Below are 18,225 nucleotides of genomic sequence, written 5' to 3' on the forward strand. Positions count from 1 at the left end.
TGCCGCCCCTCTCCGCCCGCCACGGCGCTGCCCGTTCCGTCGCGCAGGATCTGCGGGGCGGCGGGAGGCAGAGGCGCGGGCCGGGGCGAGGGGGCTGGGGGCTGCCATGCTGCCGCGGAGCCGCTGCCCCCCTGCCCGGCGGCTGCGTGAGCCCCGGGGCTCCTGCACGGCGCAGCGGGGCGGCAGGGACTGAGCGAGCGGGCTGGGGGCCCGGCCGCCTGCCCCGGGGTCGGGCGACCCGGCCTGGGGCTGAACCGCGGCGCCGGCGGCGGCAGCAGCAGCATGCCGGCTGGAGAAGCGTCGCTGGCCCTCGGGGGGCCTGCCCCTTAAGGGGGCGGCCCGGCAGCCCTCCCCCCTCCCCTCCCCTCCCCTCCCCTCCGCCGGCAGGGGTCATGACCGAAGCTGCAGGAGCGGCTGCCAAAGTTTGCCAAACATCTCCGAGGCGGCGTTTTCCTTGGCCCGGGATCCTTCAGGAGAGGGACTGAAAGGGGGGGCAGGAGGGGGCGGGGGGGCGACTTCCAAGCATGGGAGACAGGTTGCCGGAGCCAACTCGCGCCAAGCCTTCGCCTGCCGTGGCCGCCCCTTCCGAAGCAGAAGCGATCGAGGTGCTGGAGGCCGAGGATGTCTGGCCCCTGTCTGCGGAGGACGTAAGTTGCCTTTGTGATGGGGCTCCCCTCCCTCGCCTCCGGTTGGTTTTAATCGGATCAAAGCCATTTAAAAATACGCTCTAGCGTCAAGGGGTGGTGGAGGAGGAGGAGCGTCTTCTTTAGAGGAAGAGAAAGTCGCGAGGAAAAGTATTTATTCATAGGCGTTCCGTCTTCGGCCGGATCTATGCGTGCTTACTTGGAAGTCGGCCCACTGCGTTCAGTGAGTTTTACTGTCGGGTCAAGGATGCACAGGAGTTTTCAAATGTATTTATGGGCTCACAAGGTGGCCTGAAATCATGAAACTGCGAGCAGGACCACCACTTTATTGCCTAAGCCCCCCCCCTCCTTTAACCTCTGGTAAAATCACCATGACGATAATGTTCCCTGGTTTGGACATATTTTATGTTCCCAAAACCAAATTGAAGTCATGTCGCCAACTGAGACAGCTCAACACGCTATTTAAAAAAATGACTAGTTTTCCCCTCCAAATTCTGGGAGTTAGCCCATCCAGGAAAGTGGCCCCTGCTGATGTACCCAAGGTTAGCCTTCCATAGACGGGTTGCATTCACACATGCAGGAGCTGCTTGATGTGATGTGTGGGAAGCTGAGAAATGGAATGAAAATGAAATGGGAAGGAATCCTGGCCATGCCCAAACCTGTGGGCTGTGCTGGTGCCACGTCCAGCTCCTTAGGCGACCTTGGGCCAGTGGCCAATTTTTCCGTATAGCCAGCCTCCTGTACACTGCCACAAGCTTCTTGGAGCAAAGGGTTTGATTGACATGCGGAACAGTCCATGAGATCCACTAGAGGGAAGGGGGGATGCCTGCTACCACTTCAGTGCTGGATAATTTGCTACCGCACAGCTATTAGTGACTGCCTCCTGCTGTCCAGAGATGACCCACTGCATTTACTGCAGTGATCTATAGCTTGCCACCCACAATTATGTCTTAGCGCTCACTTCTTTGTGAGTCTTCGGACACTTGGGAGGTATTTAGCAGCAAGGTACAACGTAATCTGCAATACCTTGGTCTTAAATTTGGAGAGTCCCTCAGAGTTCGGTGCTTGTGGTGTCTCCCAGACTATTTGCATTCACCGTACACAGTCCCAGTCAGCGGTGCAGGCTTACTTTGAATTTGTATGGCTGGCTTGCCCTTCCCCTCATGCTGACCTATTGGTAATTGTTAAATGGTTACTGGCACTGTTGTGATCTCATGTGATAAGAAGACAAATGAAAGGGGATTTCAAAGGCATCACTGCTTTTCCCTGTATTGTCGGGCAATTTTGCAACAGAGCCCAGGGGTGGAGATCCGATTGCCTGTTCTGGGATGTAACCGCATGTACTTTCCTTTTCAATAAGTGTGGACACCTTGCTTTAAAAGTGAGCATGCAGACCGCTAAGCAGCCTAACTTTTTTGTGTAAGCCTTAATCTCCTAAAGATTCTTAAACAGTGAACCTTATTAGTTACCCAGCGTAGCGTCTCTTTCTGGAGGAATACTTCAGCTCCATCTGCCTGCTGGGGGAAGATTTAGGGATTCTGTGTGTCCTTCTTAACCCATAGCTGCCGAGAGATTAATCACGAAATGCCAACAAGTGCCTGGGACTTGAAGATGGCGCGTTCTGCCAGCTAAGCGCTTTTTCAGCAAACAGCCACCTATGACTCAGAGTAATTCCCCCGGGTGTGCCTCCTGCCAGGATTCTAATGTAGCCTGTCCCTAAAGCTTCACTGAGGCAAAAGCAGCCCCACTATTCAAGATGCCAATATTTGGATAAGTCTCACCAAACATCTTAAGAGATCTTGAGAGCCAGCGTGGTGTAGTGGTTTGGAGCTGTGGAGTCTGATCTGGAGAACCGGGTTTGATTCCCCACTCCTCCACATGAAGCCAGCTGGGTGACCTTGGGCAAGTCACATTCTCTCAGCCCCACCTACCTCACAGGGTGCCTGTTGTGGGGAAGGGAAGGTGACTGTAAGCCGGTTTGAGTCTCCCTTAACTGGTAGAGAAAGTCGGCATATAAAAACCAACTCTTCTTCTCTAGTGTCATAATTCACAATGCCTTTCCGTAAAAACTTATGATTCCTCAGTAACTTGTTAAAGGCAGAATTAGAAGAAGTAGAAGGCACCTAATGTTCATGTAAATTTTGTATTTTTTTCCCAGCTGCATTGATAAGCTGACCCAGAGTCCTATGATTCTTATCTGGAGCCCCTCAGTGACAAGATCAGTACTTGTAGACAGACTTCTCTGAAAGATCAGCTTGTCCACTATTGCTGATACTATCCTGCAGTTTGCAGCCAGTGTGTGTGTGTGTGTGTGGGGGGGGGGTGTTGTAAGGTGCCATATCAGTTCCTGCAGGGTGAGGATAAGGCCCAAGGGGCCTGGTGAACACCCCATGCGAACTTGGTGTCCACCTTAAATACTCCCAGAATCCTTTGCACAATACAGAGGTTTGTCAGTAGAGGACCTGATTCCAGAGGGCCTGTTGTCCCTTCGCAAAACTACATAAGAAAGGCCCTGCTGGATCAGATCAAGGCCCATCAAGTCCAGCAATCTATTCACACAGTGGCCAAACAGGTGCTTCTAGGAAGCCACAAACTACAATTCCCATGGTTTCTTTGTTGGAAGCCCCTGCTGATTCGTATTTCTGAAACTGGCTTAAATGTGTAGACTAGTTGTGCCCTGAGGCTTCTCAATTGTTGGCAAGTTTACATAATAACGCTTTCATTGTAGAGAAATGGCCCAAAATCATTTCTCACACCCTGATATCAACCACATTTCGTGCGTTTTCGTTAAACCTCTCAAACTCTGAGGGAAAGACAATTGTCCTTCCTCATATCTACCTGCTTCTTATCCTTGAATTCTTTGTAGTCCCTACTGATGTGAAGCTGAACGCCCAAGTCTGAGACCCACTTTGCCATCTGTATAGTGCTAAATGGAGCTCTTGACTGTTATTCATTCCATTCAATGATCTTTGACCTTCTCATGACCAGGTGGACAGTGGCCTATCTGTGTGATGATGTCCTATGCTGTCCGTTTGCTGTTTTTAGCACCAAAACTTTAGAAGCAGTATGAGAAGAATCTGTCACCAAATTGATAAAACCCAGGGAATTTTTTTCTAGGAGACTTTCTACTTCCCCCACCTTGGGAGAACACTAATCTTGTCCTGTGACCCCTACCTTGCCTTGTGTGTATTGGGGTGCCTGCCTGGCTCCTTTAAAACAAATGGCTGATGTGTTTGTTAGCAATGGAGTTAGCCAGTGACAGCGTGCCAAAGAATGGGTAGAAAATCTGCTTGTTGTTTCTTGCCTGCCTTCTATCCATGCATCCCATTACTTCCTGCTTTATAGAACCATAGAGTTGGAAGGAACCAAAGTTCATCTACTCCAACCTGCTGCCCAGTGGCAAGGCCGTCAACACACCAACCCCCCACAGAACAACCTTTGCTGTCCAGAACACAGAGAGACACAAGCAGAGGGCAGAAGCACACCAGAAAGGTATGTGCAGATGCAAGTAGCTGTAGGTGGCTCAAGCAAGTGAGTCAAGCCGTGTGTTGCAGTAGAAGGTAGCTAGTCCTCTTCTTGCTCTAGCATCTAGTCAATATGACCTTTGGGGAAGTTCCTCCCTGCCTGTACATATGATTAGTGAAGTGTGTGGTTTTACCTGCTGAGTGGGAAATGTGACGGTCTGGGTTATAGGAACATAAGGAAAGCCTTGCTGGATCAAACCATCCAGTTTCCAAAATTGGCCAGCCAGATGCCTCTGGAAAGCCCATGAAGGCAACAGCCTGTCTTGGCTGTTTCTCTACACTGGTATTTTGGTGCCTAGGTATGTCATAAAAACTTCTTTTGGAGGAGAAGGGAGGAAATCTGCATCACATGGCTGAGGCTGCATTGCATGGCAGTGTGAGGTGGTTTCCTCATGTGAAGCGGTAGGGGAAGCAGTCTGCCCAAAGTAAATATAGTAAAGGTTCCTGCACCCTCTTAGAATCATAGAGTTGGAAGGGACCACCAGGGTCATCTAGTCCAACCCTCTGCACAATGCAGGAAACTCACAACTACCTCCCCCACACACCCCAGTGCCCAGAAGATAGCCAAGATCCCCCCCCATGAACTGCCCAAGTTCATAGAATCAGCACTGCTGACAGATGGCCATCTAGCCTCTGCTTAAAAACCTCCAGGGAAAGAGAGCTCACCACCTCCCGAGGAAGCCTGTTCCACTGAGGAACCGCTCTAACTTAGAAAATTCTTCCTAATGTCTAGATGGAAATTCTTCAGATTTAATTTCTGGTCCGACCTTCTGGGGCAACAGAAAACAACTCGGCACCATCCTCTATATGACATCCTTTCAAGTACTTGAAGATGGTTACCTCTTCTACAGGGGGCTCCATTCACCCTCAGGGGTGATCTCTGTAGTTGGTTGGTTGGTTTCAGCACTGGACAGTAGGAATCCAAGTACACAGTACTGAGGTACAAATAAGAATGTGATTGGGGCCTGAGGCAGAACCACAGCAACAACAATCCAATGGCAGAACTGTTTGCAAGCCAAGGAGACTGAGGCCTAAAGCACATGGTGTTCTGGGAGTTGTATGTCTGGAGCCTCCAATAACTTAAAAAAACCCCAAACCCTTAATTCTCAGGTATGTGGGGGTTCCAGACACCAAACTCCCAGCCCACATGTGGTTTGTCACTGTCTGAGGAGACATTTATTTATTTATAGTCCACCTTTCTCACACCTTTCTCATCCCTGGTTACAAACTGTATAGAAATGACAGGAAAGGGCGTATTGGAGGGGTGTTGCTATGTATATCAAGGAAGGCATAGTGTCTAATAAGCTAGAGACCATAAAAAGGGCAGACTCGTCCACAGAATCCTTATGGGTGATGATTCCGGGCCCCAAAGGAGATTTAGTACTGGGGATGTTCTATCGGCCCCCTGACCAAATGGCTCAGGGTGATCTTGAGATGGAGAATGAAATTAGGGAAGCATGTAAAGGTAATGAAGTAGTAATAATGGGAGACTTCAACTTCCCTCACATTGATTGGATAAATGTATGCTCCAGTCAAGCCAGAGAGATAAATTTTTTAGACATCCTAAATGACTGTGCCCTCAAACAGTTGGTCATAGACCCAACCAGAGGGGAGGCGATCCTGGATTTAATACTCTGTGGTGCTGCCAGTGATTTATGTGGATGTAGTTGAGCCAGTTGGCAATAGTGATCACAATGGCATCAAATTTAATTTATATGCAAGTGGGAAAGTGACTGGGAAATCTCACACAATTTCCTTTGACTTTAAAAGAGGGAACTTCTCTAAAATGAGGAAACTGGTAAAGAGGAAGTTGAAAGGAACAGTTAGGAAGGTTAAATCTCTTGAAAAGGCTTGGGGGTTACTCAAGTCCACATTACTAGAGGCTCAGCTAGCTTGTATACTGCAGGTCAGGAAAGGTAGTAATAAGTCCAAGAGGTCACCACCATGGCTAACGGGTAAGGTGAAGGAAGCAATTAGAGAAAAAAAGTCTTCCTTCGGAGACTGGAAGGTTTGCCCAAACGAGGCGAACAAAAGCAAACACAAACTTGTACAAAGGAAATGCAAGCAGATAATTAGAGTTGCAAAAAAAGATTTTGAGGGGCATATTGCTAAACACATCAAAACAAACAATAAGAAATTCTTTAAGTATATTAGGAGTAGGAAACCAGCTAGGGAGCAGTTGGACCATTGGATGACAATGGGAGTAAAGGAACTCTAAGGGAGGATAAAGCGATTGCTGAAAAACTAAATGAATTCTCCTCATCTGTCTTCACTGTTGAAGATACAGGGCAGATTCCTGCTCCTGAACAGAGATTTTGGACAGGGGGAAATGAGGAACTGAGGCAAATAGTGGTAACAAGGCAGGAAGTCCTAGAACGTCTAGACAAACTGCAAACTCACAAGTCACAGGGACCAGACGGTATTCATCCTAGAGTTCTTCAAGAACTCAAATGGGAAATTGCTGAACTTCTAACAAAGATATGTAATATGTCCCTTCGATCAGCCTCTGTACCAGAGGACTGGAGACTGGCCAATGTAACACCCATTTATAAAAAAGGTTCCAGAGGGGACCCAGGAAATTACAGGCCAGTTAGCTTAATGTCTGTTCCGGGTAAATTAGTGGGAAGCATTATTAAAGATAGAATTGTCAAGCATATAGAAGGGCAGGGTCTGCTGGGCAAAACCCAACATGGCTTCTGTAAGGGTAGGTCCTGTCTCACTAACCTACTAGAGTTTTTTGAAAGCGTCAATAAGCACGTGGACAGGAATGAGCCTGTGGATATTGTGTATTTGGATTTCCAAAAAGCTTTTGACAAAGTCCCCCACCAAAGACTGCTAAGCAAACTTCATAGTCACGGGATAAGAGGACAAGTCCTCTTATGGATTGAGAGCTGGCTGAAAAATAGGAAGCAGAGAGTAGGAATCAATGGTCAGTTCTCCCAATGGTGGGATGTGAGCAGTGGGGTGCCTCAGGGATCTGTGGTGGGACCGGTGCTTTTCAACCTGTTCATCAATGACCTGGAGCAGGGGTTAAACAGTGAAGTAGCCAAGTTCGCAGATGACACCAAATTATTTAGGGTGGTTAAAACAAAATCTGACTGAAGAGCTCCAGAAGGATCTCTGCATACTGGAAGAATGGGCATTAAAATGGCAAATTCAATGTGAGTAAGTGTAAAGTGATGTATATTGGGACAAAAAATCCCAACTTCACATATACACTGATGGGATCTGTGCTGGCAGTGACAGACCAAGAAAGGGATCTTGGGGTGGTAGTGGATAGCTCAATGAAGATGTCAACCCAGTGTGCGGCTGCTGTAAAAAAGGCAAATTCCATGCTGGCTATAATTAGACGAGGAATAGACTCAGTGCCTCGGCCTCTGAGGAGGAGGAGGAAGAAGAGGAGGAGGAAGGCGGAGGGGTGTCCTCCCCCACTTCTCTCTCGCTGGCGTTCTCCAGCGGCGGAAGGGAAGGGCAGGCCACGAGGGGGACGCGCTGGAGCTTGCAGGTGAGGAAGGGGGGGAGGGTGTATGTGTGCTGGATCGGGGCCTCCGTCCTTCTCCCGGTGCTCGGGCCAGCACGTTGCAAAGATCCGCCGCCCCCCCAGGCGCGGCGGCGGCTCTGGGCTGGCGGAAAGGCGGAGAACTTTTGCGGGACTTCGTGCGTGCAGAGCCCGGCCAGGGCAGGGAAGGGATGCCAGGCTCTCCTCTGCCGTGACGTGCAGCCCCGATCCTCCGCCGGAGGAAGCCAGCCCCCCCCCTGCACCCTCCGCTCCCGGGGAAGGTGGCTTCTCTCAGGTGGGCGGCCACAATCCTGCAGCCCAGAGCCACACTCAAGGGGCCAAAGAGCCGCATGCGGCTCTCGAGCCGCGGTTTGCCTACCCCTGGACTACAGCAACTGTCCTATGGGGAGCGGTTAAGACGCTTAGGGCCGTTTAGTTTGGAAAGAAGGTGGATGAGGGGAGACATGATACAGGTCTATAAAATTATGCATGGTTTGGAGAGAGTGGACAGGGAGAAGGTTTTTCTCCCTCTCCCATAATACTAGAACACGGGATCATCTGCTAAAGCTGGAGGGTGAGAGATTCAAAACAGATAAAAGGAAGTATTTTTTCACACAACGCATAGTTAAATTGTGGAACTCCCTGTGCCAGGATGTGGTGATGGCTGCCAGCTTGGAGGGCTTTAAGAGGGGAGTGGACATATTCATGGAGGAGAAGGGTATTCATGGCTGTTAGTTAGAATGGATACTAGTCATGCTGCATACCTATTCTCTCTAGTATCAGAGGAGCATGCCTATTATTTTGGGTGCGGTGGAACACAGGCAGGATGGTGCCGCTGCAGTTGTCTTGTTTGTGGGCTTCCTAAAGGCACCTGGTTGGCCACTGTGTGAACAGACTGCTGGACTTGATGGGCCTTGGTCTGATCCAGCAGGGGCTTTCTTATGTTCTTAGGGACTTGAGGCAGATTACACATAGTGAGCCAGTACAATACGAAAATGGGACATTCAGTAACCAATGTATTAGGATTTTAGAAGTCTGGAACTACCAGAAAGAACTGAAGCATACCATAAGCCAGCATGGCGTAGTGGTTAAGAGTGGCGGACGCTAATCTGGAGAATCGGGTTTGATTCCCCACTCCTCCACATGAGGCCTGCTGGGTGACCTTGGGCCAGTCACAGTTCTCTCAGAACTGTTTCAGCCTCACCTACCTCACAAGATGCTTATTGTGGTGTGAGGAAGGGAATATGATTATAAGCCACGTTGAGACTCCTTAACATAGAGAAAAGGGGGTATACAAACCTACTCTTCTCCTTCTTCTCCTAAGTATTCACATGACACATTAAGCGGTTCAGAAATTACACAACTGGGATCCTTCTTACAATAAACTAAACACAGCCGTATAGACCACAGTCCTTAATTATTTATCCCCAGGTTTGTAAAACCATGTGGTGCAGTGCAACCCTATTAAAGGTAAAGGTCCCCTGTGCAGAGTGGTAAGGAGCCCCATGGTGCAGAGTGGTAAGCTGCAGTACTGCAGTCCAAGCTCTGCTCACGACCTGAGTTCAATCCCAACGGAAGTTGGTTTTCAGGTAGCCTGCTCAAAGTTGACTCAGACTTCCATCCTTCCGAGGTCAGTAAAATGAGTACCCAGCTTGCTGGGGGTAAAGGGAAGATGACTGGGGAAGGCACTGGCAAACCACCCCGTAAACAAGTCTGCCTAGTAAATGTCGGGATGTGACATCACCCCATGGGTCAGGAATGACCCTGTGCTTGCACAGGGGTAAGGTAAAAGTAAAAGTCCCCTGTGCAAGCACAGGGTCATTCCTGACCCATGAGGTGACGTCACATCCCGACATTTACTAGGCAGACTTTGTTTACGGGGTGGTTTGCCAGTGCCTTCCCCAGTCATCCCTGTTACCTGTGCAGAAATGCCCTCTTGAATAGTTCAGTTTTGCATAGTTTGTGGATGGGGCGAGCTGAGGGGAGGATGCTGGCAGAAAGTCAAAAAGTGGATGAGCTAGCAGACTGTGGGGGGGAAGAGGTAAGTAAGGAGACAGAAATGGCAAGTGCATACACTTGGGAAAGTAATAAGGCACTATGGAATCAAGGCCAGAGTCCGGTTATTGCCTGTGAAAAAAAACTAGGCCTGACCTGGAGCTTCCTATGCTGACACCAGGTAAGGAGGAACCTGTGAACTGCTTGGGGTGGGAGGGGATCTGAGCCGCCAGGGTAGCGTTGGAAGGACAGTGCTGCCCCCTTCTTGAGGGGTGCCGCTGGGCCAGCCTACAGGCGCCTGGTCGGTGTCCTTACTGATCCTGCCAGCCTGGGAGCCAGTGTGGTGTAGTGGTTAAGAGCGGTGGTTTGGAGCGGTGGACTCTGATCTGGAGAACCGGGTTTGATTCCCAACTCCTCCACATGAGCGGCGGAGGCTAGTCTGGTGAACTCCCCATTCCTACACACAAAGCCAGCTGGGTGACTTTGGGCTAGTCACTCTCACTCAGCCCCACCTACCTCACAGGGTGTGTCTGTTGTGGGGAAGAGAAAGTGATTTTAAGCCGGTTTGAGTCTCCCTGAAGTGGCAGAGAAAATCGGCATATAAAAACCAACTCTTCTTCTTCTTCTGGTTATTTGCATGGCTTGTGAGTTGTTTGTTTTGCCTTGCACTGTGCACATCCACACGGAGTCCGGAATCTAAGCTTACCAGGAATGTAGTGTTGGGGGAGAGAGACTTATACAAAACCGCAAAGGAAAGTATCAGATTCCGCACAGCTCTGGCCTATCCTTAACACTTTAAATGTAATTGTCTTGCTGGATTTCTTTCCCAGAGAGAAATAATAAACCTAGTATTATTACCTGGGAAAGCTGTGTTTAACAATACATGTAATTAGAGGAGAGAAGCCACATTTAATATTACACAAGAGACCGGAACCACTATTTCAGAAGCAAACAGGCTTTTAAACTTCCATAATTATAGCTCCCCGAATGTCTAGCCCAATCTTGCTTTTTAACTCCTTGTTAGGCCCGTAGGATTGGTATGTCTGCCTTCTACGGTAAAGCAATTTAAAGCAAGTGCTTTCCCTTTCAGCCGCTACAGCCAGTGCAGAATTAGGGTACTGGCAGCCTGATTCTGCAAAGCCCTCACAAGTTAGAGTTGCCAGTGAACCAGAAAACAAATGGCCAAGCCTGTTCTTGATTTTAAGAAATCAGCAGAGGAAGCATTTCAGGGCACAGAGATAGCATCATCGTTGGCTAATGTCTGCAGATAAGGCAGCTGTTCAATGCACAGCTACAGTGACAGGTTAGCAACTGTTCAACTTAGCTCAGCATCTCCCTTCCCTTTCCTCTTCCACGAGCATTTAATGGCAACGACCCAATGACGGTTCAGTAGTTTGAAGGTACCTTAAAGACCAAATCACATAATAATGCTTTATCATAGGGCTTAGTTTGTATCAGGGGTTTTGAAATAATAATAATAATAATGAAGCGAGTGCATTTGAACACTTGCAGAGCATTTTTTTTTACTCCTTACTGAATACCCATAACTAACCCCTTCCTTATCAAGAATTATGGGGACCGCTGTCAAGGTTATAGGCTTGGATCCTATGCAGTACCTGTGGACCATTTTAGTTAAGCAGGAGTTTTGTTCGTGCTTCGCTGTTGCACTAGAGGAGTCACTTGTGCGAGTGGTATTTGTTGTTCAAGCACTAATACTGCAGCACAACAAAAGCTTGGTTCATAGGTGGCCCTTCCGCTTGCACTGTTGGATGTACAAGCACAAATTTAGATCAGGCTACAAGGCCAAGGGATTATTTGTGATGTATAAAAAATAAACTTCCATGTGCTCCTTGAGTGATGGGTTAGTGGAACAGCTACTCAAGATTCTAGCCATAATTCTTAAGGCGGCTTCTTTATAATCCTATACTGAGGCTGGACTATGTGTTATGTTTCCCCAGGGATGTCTCCAGATTCTGCAGAGAGGTGTGTTTTGATGTTCCATGTTTCCCAGGCAATGCAGAGCCCTGATTTGGATTGTGACTATAGCATGTGGAGAGAGTGGGGCTTAGATCTTACCCCGCACTGTTTACCTGACTTGATGCAGCCCTGGAGGTGTTCTGTTTGTTCCCTCGGGGGCTGCACATGTCCTGTTTCCATAACCGAGCAAATGGCAACCCCCCAAACCATTGCAGGTCAGTAAAATGGTGCGGGAGGAAGGTCTAAGTCTCCTTTCTCCGTGTGCTATGGTCTAATGGTGTGGGAGGAAGGTCTAAGTCTCCTTTCTCCATGTGCTATGGTCTAATGGTGCGGAAGGAAGGTCTAAGTCTCCTTTCTCCATGTGCTATGGTCTAATGGTGCGGGAGGAAGTTTTACCGTATATACCCGTATATAAGCCGACCCGCGTATAAGCCGAGGTGCCTAATTTCTCCAAAAATGGGGAAAAATTAGGCACCCGCGTATAAGCCGAGGGTCGGCTTATAACCCCTCCCCCCTGCAGGCTTACCTTCTGGGCTCCTGGCGGCGGGAAGTGGCGGATCCGGCGGGGGTGGCCTTCCTGCAGCTGCAGGAGGCCCCCCCCAGGCCGCTCCTGGTGGCGGGAAGTGACGCGGGCCTGGCGGGGACAGTGGCGTGGCCTCCCTGCGGCTGCAGGGGGCCTTTGGAGGCCGCTCCCGGCCAGGAAAAGGGGGCGGCAGAGCGGCCTCCCTGCGGCCACAGGAGGCCTTTGGAGGCCACTCCTGGCCGGGAAAAGGCGGCGGAGCGGCCTCCCTGCGGCCGCAGGGGGCCTTTGGAGGACGCCCCCGGCCGGGAAAAGGCGGGGGCGGCAGAGCGACCTCCCTGCGGCTGCAGGGGGCCTTTGGAGGCCACTCCCGGCCGGGGAAAGGCGGTGGTGGTAAGTTCCCTCCTCCCTCCTCCCTCTACCGTATTGACCAGCGTATAAGCCGAGTTCGGCTTTTTCAGCCCTTTTTTTGGGCTGAAAAACTCGGCTTATACGCGAGTATATACGGTAAGTCTCCTTTCTCCATGTGCTATGGTCTAATGGTGCGGGAGAAAGGTCTAAGTCTCCTTTCTCCATGTGCTATGGTCTAATGGTGTGGGAGGACAGTCTAAGTCTCCTTTCTCCATGTGCTATGGTCTAATGCTGTGGGAGGAAGGTCTAAGTCTCCTCTCTCCATGTGCTATGGTCTAATGGTGTGGGAGGAAGGTCTAAGTCTTTTTTCTCCATATGTGCTAGGGTCTAATGGTGCAGGAGGAAGGTTTAAGTCTTCTTTCTCCATGTGCTATGGTTCCAATCAGAACTAGGCTCATGCTCATGTGGGAAGTGCGGAACTTCAGAATATACATCTCCATCAAAACTGGGGACATTCTGAGAAAAACGTAAGGGCAGAAAAGTTAGGCATGGAGTTAGTCTGTTGGTTCCTCCAATGCATCATTGTCTCCTCCAAGTGGCAGTGGCTGTCCAAGATCTCAGGCAGAGAGAATTTTTCTCCAGTCCTGCTTCCTGAGATACTTTTAAATTGGAAGTGTTGGGAATTGAACATAAGACAGGTCACGTGTAAAACTGGGGCCTGTTTATACTTCCCCTGAGTTACTTGCACCTGTTCTGATTCCAGAGAGCCAGCGTGGTGTAGTGGTTAAGAGCAGTGGACTCTGATCTGGTGAACCAGGTTGGTTTCCCCATTCCTCCACATGAAGCCTGTTGGGTAACCTTGGGCTAGTCACAGTTCTCTCTGAACTCTCTCTGCCCAACCTACCTCACAAGGTGTCTGTTGTGTGGAGGGGAAGGGAAGGTGATTGAAAGCCAATTTAAGACCCTCAAAGGTTGAGAAAAGCAGGATATAAAAGCCAACTCTTCTTCAATAGTCAATCAAAATAAAGTATTTTGTATACACTGTGACACATCTCGGATGACTAGCAGATTCTGATTTCATTGGTAAGTTGCTCAACATAAAGTTAGGTGATTCCTGGGTTACTATAGGGCAAGGAGATCAGGCAGGGTGGAAATGCATAAGATAAGAAATCTGGAGTAATGAAACTAGGACACTAATAGTAAGAACTGGGCATTTTACTCCCTGCTCTGTAGAAGATTCTTGTATGTATTTTGCGTGTCAGCAGGGCAGGCCCTTGGCACAAAGGCATTGCATACAACCGTTTTCCACACCCTAGCCATTTTAATATTTGGTTCCACAGAACCCTGATCCTTGCCATATTGAAATATTGGTCATAACAAATTCTAGGTCTATGGAAATGCTCCTGGTCAAAGACACTGTATGCGTCTTCCCTCAAAGCACCGTGAGTGCTTTCCCCAAGGCACTTTCGGGGTGCCTTCCCTTCACTGCTCCACTGAAGTGGCTTTGCAGAGAAAGGGGTAGTTGCTTCCTTTCTTTGGTGCTACTACTGTCAGGGGTGGTATTGCAGCTGCCAGCTCAGCAGGTAACCCTATCCTGTCCTGGAAAGCTTCTGACTTAGGCCTGGTGCCTTTGTTTGAGCTGCTGTCAAGCTGCTTGTCCCTGCTTACTTATGGACTAGCTTACTGGCTTGATTTGCATGTCTGCTTTCTACTAAGACTGCTTGCGTAACTTCATAATTATTTTTAATGTGTTAATTGTGTTTCTGGGGAGTAGTCCAGGTGTGTGCCAATGCTGTAGAGTGAGAAGGCACAGACATTCTAAGGAAGACAAAGGCATGCCTGCTGAAGTCCCAGGCATATGATGTTTATGAGAGTGATTTTTCTCCTCCTTTTCTGAATTTTAAGTTGAAGACTTGAAGCAGGATTCCTTGCCAAGTAGTGATTTGTGGGGTAGTAGAAGCAGCCATGGTAAGAAACAAAATAGACTTTACTGTTGCAAAGGAAAGGCTTTTCAGCCAGAAGCTTATCTGATAGGGAGGTAGCATTGCTGTCCTGTCTGGTGGCATCTGGAATGGCACTGAACAAAGCCAGAACAGAATAGTAAGTCCAAGGCCATTGGACAGCTTTACGGTGACAAATGGGAGTTTTTATATAAATGAATATTAACTCAGGCAAGAACCTGATTATTTCTGTAAGATTCCTGAGAGTTAATTCATAAAGCATGTTAAAGTTTCTTCAAACAGTTTGCTGGGTTGTTTCTTCTATACATAGTGAAATTTGATGGCTTGATGATGACGTTAGATGCTCTTCTGTACTAGGAGGTTATCTTGAACAAAGTGCTGTTCTGTCAAAAATCTGATGCAAGTTTTATTTTTATGCCTCTCCTCTTATTTAGTTTATCTTTCATCTGATGTGGGATTTTAAAATTTATCTTTCTTCTGATGTCTACCGTGTTCATGGGCTGGATCCAACCAGCTTTTCTGCTGATGAAAAAAGGAAGGAGGAAAATGACTGTTCTGAGGTATCATTGGGTCTGCAAGTACAAAAGCCATATGGGTTGGCAGCTATAGTGAGGGGGAGAATGGAGCAGCATTGGGTGGAAAAGCTGGCTGGATCCAATCCCAAGTACATATGCAAAAAAGTAATGTATTTGGAGGACTGGGCAAATCAGGAGAAGGACTATTCCAACAGTGCAGTTCTTTTGATTAAAGGAATCAAATGGGAAGAGGCGGCTCAACATTTCTTCTATTTTAAAATGCATATCCTACATCTTCTGTAAGTACAGGAGAGCTTACAAGACCAGCATAAATCAACTAAACATAAACTCTGCAAATTATAAGGCCAGCAGCCATATCAGACCCAAAGTCTTCTCACACAAAAGTTTTATATATCCCCCCAAAAAGACCAATGAAGTAGATTTCTGTGCCTGCCATGGCAGACTGTTTCACAGGAGAGGAGCAGCAAATGAAGAGAAAGAAGAATTGGTTTTTATACCCCTCCTTTTCTCTACCTTTAAGGTGTCTCAAAGTGGCTTACAATCGCCTTCCCTTCTCTGTCCCCACAACAGACACCTTGTGAGGCAGGTGGGGCTGAGAGAGTTCTGAGAGAAGTGTGACTAGCCCAAGGTCATTCATCTGGCTTCATGTGGAGGAGTGGGGAATCAAACCCAGTTCTCCAGATTAGAGTCTGCCGCTCTTAATCACTACATAGGGCACTTTCACACAGCCCAAATAATGCACTTTCAATCCACTTTGAAGGTGGATTTTACTGTTTGAACTAGCAAAATCCACTTGCAAATGATCGTTAAGCTGCACTGAAAGTGGATTGAAAGTGCATTATTTGGGCTGTGTGAAAGTGCCGAAAATGACTGTGCCATTGTGGCCGATGTACAGATCTGTCTTGTTGAGGGCACAGCAAGCCTTTTCTGCTGGGCCAAGCAAAGGTAGCCCAGGGGTTTGTTCCAGGAGAGGCGGTTGTTTAAGTTTGTAGGTATCAGGTCATAAAGAGCTTTAAAGGTAAGAACCAGCACTCTGACTGCATTGTGTGGTCTTGGACACACATGTGCATGCATTCCTGCATGTGTAATCACCATGTGTAATTCATGTGTAAACCACATGTGTAATCACCATGGCTGCATAAACCATCTATGTTTTTGTGGCAAGTGAATCATGTGAACCATGTGTGTAGTATATTCTATATGTGGTGGGGGTTGCTTAAGCTTGCCTTTGTGCCCCTCCCTGCATGATGACTAAGATGTGAACTAGCCCAAAGTGTTTATGGATGGATTCCTGTTAATAGTTTATTATCCAGATGCAATAGAAGCCCCGTGGCGCAGAGTGGTAAGCTGCAGTACTGCAGTCAAAAGCTCTGCTCACGACCTGAGTTCGATCCCAACGGAAGTCGGATTCAGGTAGCCTGCTCAAGGTTGACTCAGCCTTCCATCCTTCCGAGGACGGTAAAATGATGACCCAGCTTGCTGGGGGTAAAGGGAAGATGACTGGGGAAGGCACTGGCAAACCACCCCGTAAAAAACCAAGTCTGCCTAGGAAACGTTGGGATGTGACGCCACCCAATGGGTCAGGAATGACCCGGTGCTTGCACAGGGGAACTTTACCTTTTACCTATCCAGATGCAATAGATAGGCAGCGTGGTCTGGTGGAGTTATTTATTTATTTCTTATTTCCATTTGTTACCCCGCTCTCCCCGGCCAAAGCCGGGCTCAGAGCGGCTTGAACCCTGGAGGCCTGCTTTTGAAGTCTACGGATGCCCTGGACGAGCCCGCACAAGTTGTGCTCTCAGGCTCAGTTCCCTATCTGTAAAATGGCATCACAGTGATTTTTCCTCACAAAGATGTGAGGACAGATGAGATTGTGGTTACGAAGCATCTTTTACACTGTCAGGTCAATATGCTTGTTCTGTGGTCACATAATTAGTAATCATAGTATGTCATAAGGAATGAGGGGGGAAAGCCATAATGCGGGGGGTCTCCAACATGTGCCTGCTAACATCTTTCTTGGCAAATGTTTTTAGAAAGTGGGTGGGGCCAGGTGGGCTTTTTGCTCAGGAAGGTTTCTGATTGACAATTGGAGATCTGCCTGTGCAGATTAAAACAAGAACAACACTGTTTTGGCAACAGCTGTCACTACAGCACAAGGATCTTTACTGCTTAACTAAAGCTAAGCTATGTGTATACAAGAAAATTCGCTGACCTGGATGGCCCAGGCTAGCCTGATCTCATCAGATCTCAGGCGCTAAGCAGGGCCAGCCCTTGTTAGTATTTGGATGGGAGACCACCAAGGAATACCAGCATCATTATTCAGAGGTAGGCAATGCCAAACCACCTCTGTTAGTCTCTTGCCTTGAAAACCCCATAAGGGGTCACCATAAGTCCCTGCTCGTCAGTTCTTCCCACCCTACAGGGTATTGTGCAAACCACCCAAAAAATAAATCCCTTAGAATTTAGGCATGACACTGTTAGGGAGAGGAGAGAGAATGCTGCTTCCGTTTGATTGTTACAGATGCATCTGTAGGCTTTTTACCTTTGTCCACTAAGCTCAGAGCAACCAATTGTCAGAGTCAAGGTGAGACTGCAGGTCTTGTCCTGCGTACATTGTTGGTCATCTTAAAGTATATTTTCAGAACATTGCATTTCTTTGCTTTTACACTTATTTTTCCTTTTCCTTCTTTCTTTTATGGATTGCCTTACCTTTCAGCACTGGAAAACTCTGTTTGATCAGGTATGTGAGCAATTCAGCCTCTTTTTGTTGTTCTAATGCCTGTTTATTATTAAACTTCAGTGAGTGTTACCTTTTGCAGATTCTCCATGTGCCTTGTAACATGTGACCTGTGTGCTGTTAACATGATATCATTTACATGTAGCCGTGTTGGGTATACTCCACTATGTGTTTGATATATTTATGCACTCTCAGTTGAATTCTTTCCTCCATCAATTAAGACCCCTTTTCTAGAGCCTTATGATAAAAAGGTGGGACTTCAGTGTGTTTGGAGGTTCATTTTAGACATCTCACTCCTGGGCTGCCAATCCAGCTCTGGAATTAGGATTAAATTCTTCATCCTCTGGCCAGTTTCTCAGGTGGAATACACTGATACTAAATTTTATTTTGAATTGATTAAATTGTTGTTATGAAAGAAAACAATGCTTAAGGCTAGAAAAATCCTCAGTGCCATTCATTTCAATGTTCTACAGTGGCAAGT

At 47.9% G+C, this 18,225-nt stretch overlaps 1 protein-coding gene across 1 annotated transcript in view; it reads left to right on the top strand.

Moving 5' to 3' along the window:
• Window positions 1-524: 524 nt before the first annotated feature.
• Window positions 525-18,225, top strand: part of RHBDL3 (rhomboid like 3) — a 187,530-nt gene continuing 169,829 nt past the window's right edge. Inside the window, exons 1-3 of the mRNA XM_056849074.1 lie at window positions 525-647; window positions 3,990-4,136; window positions 17,724-17,747. Of these exons, the coding sequence (XP_056705052.1) occupies window positions 525-647; window positions 3,990-4,136; window positions 17,724-17,747 (294 nt within the window). The remainder of the gene's footprint in view (window positions 648-3,989; window positions 4,137-17,723; window positions 17,748-18,225) is intronic.

The sequence above is a fragment of the Euleptes europaea genome, chromosome 1 (assembly GCF_029931775.1).
Source record: "Euleptes europaea isolate rEulEur1 chromosome 1, rEulEur1.hap1, whole genome shotgun sequence".
Classification (NCBI taxonomy): Eukaryota; Metazoa; Chordata; class Lepidosauria; order Squamata; family Sphaerodactylidae; genus Euleptes; species Euleptes europaea.